At 41.8% G+C, this 14,743-nt stretch overlaps 1 protein-coding gene across 3 annotated transcripts in view; it reads right to left on the reverse strand.

Moving 5' to 3' along the window:
• LOC118422701 (DBH-like monooxygenase protein 1) overlaps nt 1–3,870 on the reverse strand; it is an 88,522-nt gene extending 84,652 nt beyond the window's left edge. Inside the window, exons 1-3 of one of the 3 annotated variants that reach the window (XM_035830408.1) lie at nt 3,381–3,870; nt 3,011–3,050; nt 2,611–2,822 (exon numbers count right to left, since the gene is read on the reverse strand). In XM_035830408.1, the coding sequence (XP_035686301.1) occupies nt 2,611–2,822; nt 3,011–3,050; nt 3,381–3,458 (330 nt within the window). In that variant the 5' untranslated portion in view covers nt 3,459–3,870. The remainder of the gene's footprint in view (nt 1–2,610; nt 2,823–3,010; nt 3,051–3,380) is intronic. The other 2 variants (XM_035830407.1, XM_035830410.1) reach the window with 2 other exon arrangements.
• Nucleotides 3,871–14,743: the final 10,873 nt, after the last annotated feature.

The raw sequence follows: 14,743 nt of genomic DNA on the forward strand, positions 1-14,743 counted from the left end.
CAGGAAAATAGTAACTCATAGAATAAAATTCAATACATAACAAGGCATTTCCAACATATATTATTGTGATTCCTGAAGTGGTGAATACAGGGTGTTCCCTAGAAAAGTACACCCCCTGTTATACCCCCATTCCACTGGGACGGCGCTCTCGCGGCGCTCTCACGGCGATGGCAAATTTGACTATCGCGGTGAGAGCGCGGTGAAATCGCCAAGGTCGCCGTGGGAGCGCGGTGAGAGCGCCGTGGGAGCGCCGTGGGAGTGCCATCGCCGCGAGAGCGCCATCACCACGGCGATGGTATGGATCCCTGCCATACCATCGCCGTGAGAGCGCCGAGGATGGCGATGCAACAATGATCGCCGTGAGAGCGCCATTAGAGCGCCGTGAGAGCGCGGAGAGCGCCAATAGGGCTGAACAATGGTAAGGCCCCCTTTCCACTTGACGGCGCTCTCACCGCGCTCTCGCTGCGATGGAAAATGGGCCAGAGCGCCGTGAGAGCGCCACGACGCCGGAAAAACTGCTCTAGTGGAATCGCTCCGGCGACCCCAGCGCGCTCTCACCGCGACGAAAAACTCAAATGTCAGCATCTTTTTATGAGCTAACAAAAGTTTGAAAGATTGTTCAACGAATTTCAGAGATAGAGAACGAATCTTTTGGTGTATAGTGTATTTTGCTATCTTTAAAGTCATCCTTTTACGTCTTACATAACATTCAAAGAATAAAATCAAGGCTGTAAACAAATCCCATTTTGGTCACTGTACAGTCACTCAGTCTGAAATATACACGTTTGTCTTGTTCCTTTTTCTTAAATCTGTCATGTAGCTTGTTCACCATAAATTGTTTTATCATGCCACGCTTTTAGTGTAAATCATACAACACTGAAACACTTCGATTTATTGAAAACAGGACTTCAATAGTATAAATGTACAGATGAAGAACAAGAAAACTGATGTCATCATGTTGAAATTTAAAAAAATATATGTTGAGAAATGATAAACCTTTTTTTAAACCCTGGTTATTCCTTCTCGGTTTGTTTCATTGTAAATCATCGGTACATATTAAACATTTCTCCGGGTCCTGTCTGTTTCAAATATACTTCTTCTCAAACTGCAGTTGAGAGCGCAGAAAGAGCGCCGTGAGAGCGCCGTCCTAGCTAGTTTGGTATCATAAACCACTGTTGAGACCTATTGCGCTCGCCGCGCTCGCTGTGCGCTCTCATGGCGCTCACGGCGCTCGCTGCGCGCTCCCTTGGCGCTCTCTCTGCGCTCATCGTTAGATCGCCGTCCACGGCGCTCTCACGGCGACTGTTTTGAGCAGGTTCAAAACAGTCGCGGAGGTGATGGCGACCATGGCGACCATGGCGCTCCCACCGCGCTCTCTGTGCGCTCCCATGGCGACCTTGGCGATCCCACCGCGCTCTCACCGCGCTCTTCCATATTTGAGGTGGCAGAGAGAGCGCCGTGAGAGCGCCGTCCTAGTGGAAAGGGGGTATAAATGATAGGACCCATTCCACAGGGACGGCGATCTCACCGCGCTCTCGCTGCGCTCTCAACTATAGTTCATACAATCTTTATTCTTGGAGAAGAATATTTTGATGAATTTTTTTGTCAAATCTTACTTTTGTGTCTTGAGTCACTTCCTAATTAAAATCATGGGTAATACAAATTGGATAACTACACATACAATGCTTTTATTCAGCGTTTTGTATCACATGATTTCTCCAGATTAGATATAACATAAATTGGCGAAAAAGAACTCGGAGAAATGTTAAAAAAAATACAAATGATGTACAATAAATAAACTGAGATGGAATAATCAAGAACACAAAGCTTTATTATGTCTTCACTTATTTTTAAATGTCAACAGAATAACATTTTAGTTTTCATGTTCTTAACCTGTAGATTGAGATTATGGAAGACTTATTTTCAATACATCAAATCGTTTCATTATTTTATAATTTACTATAATAACGTGGTATGATAATGATATTCATTTTGAATAAGTTACATGGCAAATTTAATTTTAAAAAAACCAGCAAGTCAAACGTATGGGTTATCTTAGACTCACGCTGAGCCCTGTACAGTGAGCAAAATTGGATTTGTTAACAGCCTTCATTTTACAATTTAAAACTGCATAAAGGTATGAGTTAGTAGACAATAAAATACACAAAACGTAAGAAATTTTGTTCTTTATCTCTGAAATTCGTTGAGTAATCTTTTAAGTCTTTGGCAGCTCATAAAAATTGCTGACTTTTAAGTTTTCCGTCGCACTGAGAGCGCGCTGGCGTCGCAGTAGAGATTCCACTAGAGCAGCTTTTTCTACCATCGCGGCGCTCTCACGGCGATGGGGCAAGTTTGCCATCGCCGTGAGAGCGCCGTGAGAGCGCCGTCACGTATCAAAGTAACCGGTTAACCCTTGATCTCTGCGTTCACTCAATCACGGCAACACGAGTAAATAAACTCCAAAAAAAAAAACATTTCGATATGTTCACTATTCATTGAGAGGGTCATGAAACTTTCATTTCAAAAGTATGATTTATAAAAAGAGTGGTCCGCTACATATACATGGTACAAAATGTTCGTAGAAGATGTGCAGGTGTGACTACGGTTTACCGTTATAAAGGCCTGGCCGTCCTTCACCCATCCGATGATGACGTCAGATCCGGTCATGCCCCCATTGGGTGAGAAGCCGAGTCCGATGTACCCCGTGGTCTGCACATGCGCCTCGAACGTGATGGTCTCGCTGTCGAACTTCCACAGCAGGTGGAACCGACCGTGCTCGTCTAGAGAGGCCTGGTGGGTGAAATCTAGCCCGGCGTCTGCGGCTGGGAAAATGCACAAGAAACCGCACAAGTCATCAGAAATCGCTATACCTGAGTTCTTATAGATTGCTATTGATAGTAATACTGTTAGACAGGACTCACAACACAAAACAGATTCGAATGGCACACAGGATAGAAAGTGATGTTTACTATAAAAATAGATGTTCCATTTGTTCCAACTTGTTTCTTACCATGGCCTGACTGCTGGAAGTCCCTGACAGCGCCAAGGATCTGTCAATGGGAAAGTAGACCAACAAATTATCCACGTACGTAGCATATTTCTATAATTTTGTGTTTTGTATAGATAGTTCTGCATACATCGTATAGCATGAGGCGTATCGTATTATGTAAAGGCGAAACTTACGAAAAACTTTGACTGTAACAGATCTTTATTCGGTCAGCTGACCCAAACTACTCTTGTTCATATCAAATGACCTTACCCCCGTCGGTACCATGGACCAATTGTTTTTGACATATTTCAAGTGAAACTTTTGTAACAGCTAAAGTATCCACCAGGAATAGGAAATGTTTGTGACAATCGTCTCAAGTTTTCCCACTCACCTCTTCCTTGGGTATGACTGAAGCAAGCAGACAGGTGCTGCCACACAGCAGCAGGAAGAGTGTATACGCGCCCCGCATTGCCAGTGTAGTGTTGATGGACGCTGTTCTTGCAGAAGGTGTGCAAATCTTGATCTGTTACTCCTGTCGTTCCAAGATTATACTGACTTCAGAGTCCTTTTTAAACATTCTTATCTGACCGACCAGTCGGTCGAGTGGACGCCATGTAAACTATGACTCATGATCAGGCAAAGTTTTGATCAAAACATATCTTTGCTGCGTGGACGAAGCCTTCTCATGATCGCGTGCATATTTAATAATTAGTCATTCGTTTACACGGACTTAGGCACCCTTGACTAGTTCTGACTGTAAAGACTGTTGCTTTCGTCGTTCCGGAAAATCAGCTATTTCCTATCTTGGAGTTGAAATGGCTCGCCTAAAATTCTGTAAGATTTCCCTTCAGCTTTTGTCGAACAATTGGAACTCCAAAATATGCACAGATTGATGAGCATCTTCTCAGTAACAAACCCTCAGTAAAGGGGTCTAGTATTCTCTGACCTGAACCTGTAGTATAATAGTCCTTTAAGTTGGGCTTAGTGATCTGGTCTAAAAGAAAACAGCTTGACTCCAAAGTATCAAAATGCCTTTCTGCAGGTTCAGTAAGCATTACTCCACGACCATCTTTACCGTAGAAGTTGTTGTGTTACTGTGTTATTTATTCTTTAGGTCACTGTTTTACCTTTGTACGTTATGCCCTCAGACTAACCTACGCACATTGTTATCTTCTAATCATAATTTATCAATAGTAAATATAACAAACAGGACAAATGCCATAGAAACATGACGCAGTGACTGAAATTCTAGTAACCTGACTAACAGATCAGGTAACTGCAATGTACTATGGCTACAGAACAAAAGGACCAAACATTTCCGCTTGTAAATATTAGGATCTATTTCGCTGACTTGGCAGACTCTTTGTTTGACTCTCGGCTTTGCTTGTACAACTGGAAACCAATGTCATAGAGACTTGAATAAAGACTCATCTTAATCAGTTAGAACTTCACATGATTTTTCTCAGAAATTTAACCTACATGTCTTCAAGCAGAAATATAGGACTATATCAACTCGCCTTATTGGAAACGGCTTTGGTCCATTTTATACAGGTGTGACAGCGATCTCGCCCCCCCGGCGATCTCGCGAGGTAGGGGGGCGAGATCACTAGCCGGGGAGGGCGAGATCGCTAGCGATTTCGCCCCGGGGGGGCGAGATCGCTAGTGATTTCGCCCCCGGGGGGGCGAGATCACGGGGGGGGCGAGATCGCTGTCACACCTGCTTATGTCACAGGTATCTGCTTGAAGATTAACCAATCGCTGAGCGACCGTGCAGCGACCAAATTGGGATCTGCCTGACCCCTGATTTTATCATTGGAATATAGTGCTCACACGAAATTAAGTGCGGTTCAAAAGACAAATATACCGTTCTTAATCTATGAAATTCGTTGAGTGACCTATCGAATGTTTTGTCGCTCGGCCTGCAGCAACATTTAGTGGAAAGTGAAGGACATCGTCCGATAGGTCGAATATCTCCGTTCGGTCTGTCAAACATCATAGTAGCAGATGTAGATTATTAACATCATGACGCTCCCTGTTTACATAGCATCGCGCGTAATAAACCAATGAATATCATATAACATATTGGTCATTGGTGGTTGGCTTGTGTATATTGATCAATTTTGGGCATGGTTAGACTTTGGTCATGAACTTTAAACGATGACGAAATGTCTTAACAAACACAGTTGGATGAGGATAAGTTAGCATAAACTCCAAACTGTGCATATCACTACCGCCATCAGATTGGCAAATGCTGCCTGTACACATGGACTACGGGGGTCAGTTTAATTGTACGCCGCTAGGAGGCGCAAGTGGTATGGTATCTTTGGATGTATCTGGTGTACAAATGTTAACAACTATCAATCCTGGTTTTGCTGGCAAACTCTCCTTAGTTTTTCCCTATTTCGCTAAATAATCTCACATTTTTAATTTCCGGTGGGTTGGTAGTGTCTGCTTTTATTTGATTTACACTTCATAATCCCATTCACTGGTCAACTCGGAAATGAATAACGTAATAAGCCAAATGAACTTCCAGCAAAAAAGCATAAAACACAAAATCTGTCTTTCTCGATTTATGATGCGGAAGCACAGTGGCAACGATCGTGGTGGAGAAAAGAGATTGAATCGTATATTTACGCAGTTACACTGCAGTAAAATAGAACTTTACGGCGCTGCTTTGACATTGCCCACACATTCCCAAAGTCCAGGAGAAAATACAGGATTGGTAATAGGCACTTTCTGTCTGACGTGTCCTGACCATTTCCTGTGAGATAAATATTTCATAGCACTTCACGCTATATCAAATAATGAAAATGACTGGAACTCTCCGTAACTTTCTCTAGCCCCGAGCGAGTTTAAACGATGATAAAAGTGTTCAATAAACCACTAACGTTACCATAAGATGTATATTCCTTGCGGCTGGGTTATTAGACTTCACGATTGATGACTTTCCGGAACAGTTTGACCAGGTGTAGCCCCAGTAGCGAATGTATTCTCGTCTAGTCTCGGATGTTCTCGTTCACGTGAACTGGCCATTTCTCCAAACCACAAAGGTCTCATAGCTCTTGCCTTCTACGTAGATTTAATCTGTTTGTCTGGCATTTAGGGCCCCTTCAGTAGATTGAGAAGCTGAATCGGCCGGAATGCCGTCAGAATGACTATTCTTTGTATATTCCTGGGTATTCTTAGTGCATTCTATAAATTCTCACTGCGTTCCAGATATTTCTTTCCATTCTTGGGACCGTCCCGAGTTTTTGCCATGCTCAAAACTTTCGAGGTACATTTGAAGTGGAGAAATAGTGAACGGTATTCAAAGTGCATTCTAACTGCAGTATGACCGCATTCTATGGCATTCCAACATTGTTCGAAATATTCTGATCTCATTCGATGGAGAACAGCAAGCCATAATTCAAATCCTGCCAGAATGTGGCCAAAAGCATATCTGGAATTCAGTGAGAATGTCTACATATAGACAAAAGATAGTTACTCTGACGGCACTTCGGCTCAATCCTTCTCGTGTGAAGGGGATATAAAGTCTATTTGGAATTCCGACACGCATGTGCCACGAATGTTACAAATTCTTCATTCCGGCTACTTCTGCTTGATTCCTGCTAAATTAGTTTCAGTGTGAAGGCCCTATTAGGGATGTTCAGAATGCCCCAGAAATAAATTGACTCGGCTGACAACTAACGTTACGCCGGTAATGATGAAAAATCTCTGACCACTGTTCTGACTTTGAGAGCACAATCACGTTGTCCTAGTTGAAACTCAGTGGAATCGAGTTTACAACAGGAAGTTGCTCCTCTGTTCCATCAATTTCCGCCAAGACTTCAGATTGTTTCCTTTTCTCATTCGTCAGTTGGGAAAGAAACTACTTCAAAAGGCCAAGGATGTATTCATGAATATGTATACATTTTTTGAGACCATGTGTGTTTGTGTGTGTGTGTGTGTGTGTGTGTGTGTGTGTGTGTGTGTGTGTGTGCGTGTGTGTGTGCGTGTGTGTGTGCGTATGTTCGTGTGTTTATCTGTTTAATCCATGCATCTTTAATTTGTAACCAATACGCATGTAACTACATATAACTCCCAAGTGTATTCCTATTGTATCCAATCAGGACAAAATTCTATTCAAACCACGCTGTGCACTATTGATAGCTTTCTAAACCACTTCTAACCCAAAATCTCTCTGTTCATCAACTCTCTGTGTAACACCATAACAGCAATGAACGAGGAAACGACGATCAGTACATTAAAACAAATAATCTCAGTCAGACCGGAACAGTACCTTATGTTCTTCATCGGAAAGTAATGATTAATTGTCACTCACATCTTCGATAGTCTGTGGCCAGTGAATATATGTTAACTACCGGAGATGATAAAAATGCATTTGCTACCTGATGTTCGGTACTCACAATTTGAGGTAATTTATCCTGTGTAATTGTTATCTATAGCCGTCAGACTATTTTATGGTGTATTAAGTTTTCCTACAAAGTTCTACGGAAGTTGTTGATCAGGGAGACAAGATAGCGTTCTGGATTTACAAAATTGTTTTAGTCTGCGTGCTGAAAGACGCGCTGTCCAGGACATTTGGCGCCGCTGGCTTGTAACGGAAATTGGCCAAATACTTTAATACAATCAGACTAAGATCCGTATTAGTGATGTTTCTCCTTGCTACAGACAAAATAATGCCAATTAGAATGACATTTAACCCTCCCTTTACTGACCTCTGCCGTAATCAGCACAAATTTGGAATCATTAAAAAGCTTAAAGGAAGTACGCAATGTGGGTCACTTCCTCGGGGTTGTCATATTGTGTGAAAAAGAAAGGGGCAACATGGTCAGAATAGAGTAAGGTCTGAGTACTTACAAAAGTTCTTATAAAGGCGTGACTCGAAAGCAGCTCTGACGCCTCTTATAGAGATGATGCATATCGGGGACGTGCTCATAACGTTTGTGGTAAAGAGATCCTCATTACAACTTATACAGGTAATAACATAACTACCTGTACTGTACCCACTCCTGTCTTCACAGTGCCCTGTATTACGACGTATTTACTTTTTTTTTAGTAGTTTCCATTATGTTTTTCCAATCTCCTACTAGTACTTTCATTGCTAGCCTTGGCTTTTATAGAGTATATCGTTAACGTTACGTGATGTGCGGTTTCAGTACCATGTGTTATTAATGGTTGAAGCTTCTAAAACGAAATCTTTGCTTTCGTTGCAATTGTGCGTAGGATGGTTCAGAATATGACATGATACATACTATGATACATGATACATACATGATCATGAGGCAATACTTTTGGTTATTCTCATATTTACGACCATACAAAATCTGTAAGCTTAGGATCAACAAATGTAAAAGTCTTGAAAATTAAAATCACTGTATGCGGTTTACATGCATGTATATTTCTGTAACGTCTGGACGCAACCCATACAAACCCAACTACGATGGTTCAGTATGAATAGTTTTCAAGTTGCTTAACCACGGTGGTCAAATACGGGCTCAAAACCTCCCATGTCTAGCCGAATTCGAACCTTCTTCCATGATGTTCCATCTGACGTAATTCGAACCGAACCCGTGTTCTATTTAGGTAATCTGCGGTCATTGCAGGTAAAACCGTGCTTTCTGGCATTTTCCCCCCAACTAACTTGAATCAGGCGAAAAAGATAGTTTTTAACCAATATAAACAATATTGTATACAGTACATCCATGCTATCACTTTATTTGGGACCTGTGATATTTAACGAAGCTACTGACGTTTGTGTTGGTGACCTTGGATATTATAAGTGTTGTTTACACCGGTATCAATTACACCCTCCCGCTCTCCGTGCGGCATGACATGCGTGTAAATATCGTTTAAGATCTCCACCAAGAAGAGTCCAACTTAACTCATTGACGGCTCAAAATGACCGCAACGGTTTTCCCGAGATTTCTGTTTTGGGGATTTTTAAAAAATGCCTTAGATTTTGAATTATTGGTAATTAAGTGCGAAAAATGCAATTTTTACTCATATTTTTGACTGTAACTTTGCTTAAAATTAAAAATTAAAAAATCCCCAAAACAGAAAGTTTTATTTGCCTCTCAGATGATGAAAAATATAAAAATCGAGAATTTGCCATGGCACTTGCGGCCCATCTTATCAAGAGGATGGTCATATTGAAGGCCTTCCTTGAAACAGAAAATAATCGTCTTTGGAAGCAAAATCGAAACAAAACAACTATCTCAATTCAAACGGGAAGATTGAAACTATCTAAAATTGCGAATTTAATGTTATTTTGAATACATTTTCCTTGTCATAACATTCTGTTTATTTTGAAATATTTTACGGTTAGCAAATAGTAGTCCTCTTGTAACCCGATACTCTGTCGAACTCGCATAGCAACGGGAAAGAATACCCTAGCAACCGACCGCCGTGAACATACTGAAGAACTTTCTGACTACGCTTCAGAATATATGAATACAGACATAACCCCTTTCTCTTGGCGTCAGGGAACAATGGATGACGTCAACCATTAGTGACGATAATTGTGACTAAGTTACGGTATTATATGGTTTGCGTGGGCGTTATACCAAGGGCATTACATGATGACGTCATTCACCCACATACTTTATCAATCCTGCGCATTTTTAATACCCACTCCTGAGTATACCAAATGACCCAAGACAATGGTTAATGGTCCTCCATTCTTTAAGGCTCCGAACTATAACGATGCGTCAAAGGGATACCGCGTCACTCTTATAGATTCAGCACTTCTTCAATTTACCGAGGGGTCACAGGTGGATGACATGACGAGGCAAGAATTAGGTGCAAATTTAGGCCAATGTCTGGGCTTAACAATAATTCACAATCTGCAAGGCCCCCTTTCCGTTAGACCGCGAACGTGCTGCTCTCTTTCTCTTTGTGGCCTAATTAAAACGGACGTGTATAACCTTCGATTTCATACTGGGCATATTGTACAAAATCTAAAAGTGTGACTAAAAAGACAACAAAACACACAAAGTAAAATTGATACAGTACTAGTGTTGCACATTGTCTACTGGGAAGTGTACAGGACAACATGTCGAAATGAGGGGGTTTAATGGTTTCTTCGACAGTGTTAGACAGAATATTATGTCCAAGGAAGATGGCAGTCTGGAAATGTTTAACTGGATCAGCTTCTTTCTTTCTGTGAAGTTTAGTGCCGGATTATTTCACCCTTAGGCTATTTGTTACTAAAAACCCTGTCTGTCCTGGCATTTCTAAATTGACCTTTCCATACTTCCTTGTCTCATGACCCTTCTACAGTCTTTCCAACTCCCCAAATCCCATCACGCGGCCACGTCTGCCCACGTCATGAGACAAACATACGACCAAAGTGCTGACTTCAAGATACTTTGGGCTGTGTAGGAGCAATCGAAGCAGAAGATAGCCCCAGGAAAGGAACTCTGCACTGTGTGGGCGGCGGTTTCAGCTGCAGGCTATCTGAAAGTGATCACATAGTGACGTCATACGAGACGCCATATCGACCGAAAAGTTCTTTATAAAGTGTTAAAGACTCCGCCAGAGAATGCCTCAATTCATAGGAGATTTGTGCCAGTTTAGTTTATCAGTTAGTCTCATCAATTACGTAGGAGAACAACATCTATCATTCATAGGCGGAAAGAGAAAGTAAGCCAAGATGTAAACACCCTCAAACTTGTACAAAGAGCTTTTCATCTTCTAACGTTACCAAAGTGCCCTTCTATATTTGATGTAACTTATTCACGAAGTAAATTGACCCTAAGGTATAGCCCAAGGATGCACAAACCGTCCAAATACTACCATGTGGGATGGGGATTTTTTTCTGATCGCCGAGCAATGCAGATTGTCGACTCCATCCTTCCACGTGGACCTGGTCACGGAACTATTTGCCCATCGTGTATCAAATCTTTGCTTCATCAGGTTTCAGCGTACTGCTCCCTGTACAATACAGAAGTGCACGTACTTCGTGTTTCACAAACTTTCTCAAACACCAGCCCCAAGTTTTCTGTCTAAAGACGCTTCCTGCAGTCAAGACGTCCCTGCACAGACAATTACTCTAGACTCCCTTTTATCATATCGGAATTCTTGCGCGCCCACCCCGGGGAGGCCCCGGGTTTCCACCTGAGAGTGTGCGTAGAGGGAAATCTACAGGGCTATTGTTGAAATATCTAAAGCCACAGTCTTCGTCAGTGATTGAAACACTTAAAGTTGTGCCATCAATCATACCGCACCTGATTATAGAGATAGTAATCCCAAGGGGCTTGCGATATGGCCCCCTGCTTGCCTTGTTTGCTAAAGTTATTTGGAAACGGTTTAATTTAGACCAATTACATTTTCAGGTAGATCAATAGTATTTGCAGTTGAAATTGAAGCTCGAACTTCTAAGTGCATGCACTGTACACACAATTTGACGGTAGGAAACATTCGCACCTGCCTCTCAACTAATCCTACATCATTGAAAGCAACGATTACATGTCTTTTCCCTTGCTTTCACCTTAGAAATAGAAGGGAAAAAATGCTGTATTGAAAGAAAGAAATGAAAATAAAAGCAAATTGAAATCAGAAAAGTCAGTTCCTGTGAGCAAAAATTCAATTGGAATAACCTGCAAATTAAGATATATTGCCAACAGCAATCTTTCCCGAGGAGCCACATATGGATCTTGGTAGCTTATCCTTCTTACTTAGGGGAATGTTATCATCTAGCGACGGTATTTTATCATAATCTTTATCTCAATCCTCTAATAAGTAACATGTTGTTTTAGGGCCCTACGGCAACGGATGTGATGAATATTTTAGGCAGCTGCATCATCAGGAAGGAGGAAAAACCACATGTACAGATACGCTTTGAGTCATCTCTCACTAACTCTGGTTGGTTCAAGGACACCCTCAACAGTAATCCCAGGAAAGCTAATCATTTTCCATCTCATAATTCTCAATATCCCTGTCTAATCTCGTATCGTGATGCCTAGGTTAATTATACATCCTAAGGGGGGAGGAAACGCATTTTTCAAAAGTATGGAAGGTTTATCATCGTTATTCCTCATGCGTATAGACAGTGGATAGATGAAGTGATATCTGCACGTTTGGGCTGAATGAGCAGAATCTGTTTGTGGGTGGAATGAGACTCTGTGATGTCGCCAGCTATCGATCGGGTTTCTGTGCTTCTAAAGTAAGTATCAGCGAAACTTGTCTCTTCACTGATGCCTGTAGTGGTACCTGTAGGTATGTTTGGTTTGGAACCTCATTCTATGACTGCCACCTTTGTGTCGTGAGTGCCATGAAGGATGAGTAAGCATAATTTGAGCGTGTGGTCACTTCATCATTTGATAGCTGGCTTTTAATTGGACCTTGAACTCAAAGTCATATTCTACTGAGGGTTGGTTATATTGCCTGGACATTACAGATATAACGTTTATTCGCCCAGCAGAGCTGTGTGTTGGGGTGGCGATAAACGTATAGATGCTAGTCTTTTTTTTTTCATTAACTTAGGATTCACTGCAAAACAAGGCTCACGGAGGCGTCATGGGTTAGAATACTGGATTGTGAAGAAAGATGTCTGCTGACCCTTGACTTTCAGATTGTACCTCACAGGGCAGCAAGTCCGTGCAAGCTTATTCCATAACTATGTAGTTCTGGGAAAGAAGCTGTCAGCGTGGAACTTCCTCGTAAGAGGTGGATTATGGAGGAAAAAGGGATAATTTTCTTCCGTGGAAGTGGCAAAACTTATTCTTGCAGAGAAAGTTCGTAGTGGAGGCACAAATGAGTGATGTACGGTATGGTGTTTGTAAACTCGCATAGTTGTAATAGATAACCGAACAACAAGTGAAGTTGCTTGTTATCCGTGTAAGATGTGGTATACATGGTAGTAACAGCTGAAAAAGACAGCAAGTTTAAGGTCATGAAAAAGTTGTACCTTTATTTGCGATGGGCAAAGTCCCATCTTAAACAACCATGTTTACAGTCGGTTCAATCTTCCTTTAAGGCGGAAACAAATTGAACTAAGAGAAAGATCAAAAGAAGTCAACATGTCGTTAAAGATGATGTCCAATACAAGGACGGTGCTCCTTTAGTAAAAATCAATGTTACACACGAGTTTACGACATAGCTACCTTACGGTAACGTTACATCAGTTCATTTTGAAAGCGCAAGGAGGGAATCCACTCTACAATGTATCCAACAAGACTGAGTTCAAAGCAAGGTTGGTGGAAGATTGGTGGTATCATCCTGACCAGTTCCAGTACAAGTTCTCGTACTTACTGTCAGCCTCATACACCCTAGAGGGTACCTACTCACTGAGGCTCATTGTGAATATTCAAGGTTGACAATGTAAAACAGTTTAACATCCACTGTTATCCACATCATCATCATAGCTACCCCCAGATAACCCCGCAAGGGGCGACGTTTGGGGTGGTGGTGGTGAGGTCCCGGGTTAGGGCGGGCAGCCCTCCTGCCTGGCACGGAAGCACTCAACGGTGGGAGCACTTACTACCGCCTTGAGAGACGCTCCATGCACTAGGTACCTATACTTATCAGTACCGATCACTCTAAAACGTTGCTGTTTACGCCTATTGAACATACATTTGTCTTAGGCTTGGCGTCTGACAATATCTTGACTAACTCATTTACTGGAACATTCTTGATTGTGACCCACAGAAAGCCAAGGATAAAGTTCGCACAGCGTCAAATATTTATCAGCCAGAAACAAATACGGTGTGTCACTGTTTGGTAGAGCTACATCGATTTTTTCGCATCGTCGGCTAGAATAATCGAGCCTATCAAAAACAAATCCACATTCCCTTGTCTGGTAGTATGAAGCAGCTTAGTCTCCGGTACGCACTTTCTGGTTCAACTATCGACATGAAGTTTTGATGGGAAGCGTTTTCTGTTGGTCAGTCTTTAATGAGTTTTGGGCTCAACAAATTGTACCTTATCGGAAGTGACATGAAGAGGGTTATGTGCATAATACTATATAGCAATGAATTGAACCTCCTGCGGCTAAAGGTCTGAAGGGTCACCAGCTGAGGCTTTTCGATGATAAAGCCAATATCTGCTGTTCTGATTGCCTTGTATTATTGATGAGAATATCGAAATACCAGAGGAGTTTCCATAGACAAAATTGCAGTAGATTTCTCGTGATCCTTGCGATGTATTGGACCCTTGCACATGATCCGATGATTCGACAGCGGGTAAGACAACATCACTGATACCACAACCTTGAACCACTATCCAGGTTTAAGTGTTCGGAGTCAATAAGGGACCAATAAACTTGATGAGCGTCGACAGCAGCCTGGGGTTAGGATCAGCCGACGGAGCATTGGAGACATCGATTCAGAAGGTTTACATGAGGGCATATGGAACAATGGTATGTGAACCTTTGTAGTAGAAATGGTCAAGTGGCTGAGTCATCTCTTGGAGCAGTCCAAGCTGAGAGATGATGGGCCAGAAATTAAAAAAAAAATGGTTATTACATCAAGAAAGGCAACACAGAATCATTTCGGAACATAATTTAGGTCACAAGCACACAGAAAAAAATTCAATAATGCGAGCTTCAAAATTGAAAATGTTCAATCCTACAAAATTGACTGTCTGTCACATGAAATATCATGTTTGTTGGGGGTAATTGATGGTAATTGATGTCATTGTTGAGCAAAAGTCTTGTTCGAACCGTTAACAATGCCGTAGCTATCATAAATTTGTAGCTGTCTGAAGCACTATTAAAGCTACAAACGTTTGTTTTGTACAAAAAATGCTCATATT

This window comes from Branchiostoma floridae, chromosome 9 (genome assembly GCF_000003815.2).
Source record: "Branchiostoma floridae strain S238N-H82 chromosome 9, Bfl_VNyyK, whole genome shotgun sequence".
In the NCBI taxonomy this organism is placed as follows: domain Eukaryota; kingdom Metazoa; phylum Chordata; class Leptocardii; order Amphioxiformes; family Branchiostomatidae; genus Branchiostoma; species Branchiostoma floridae.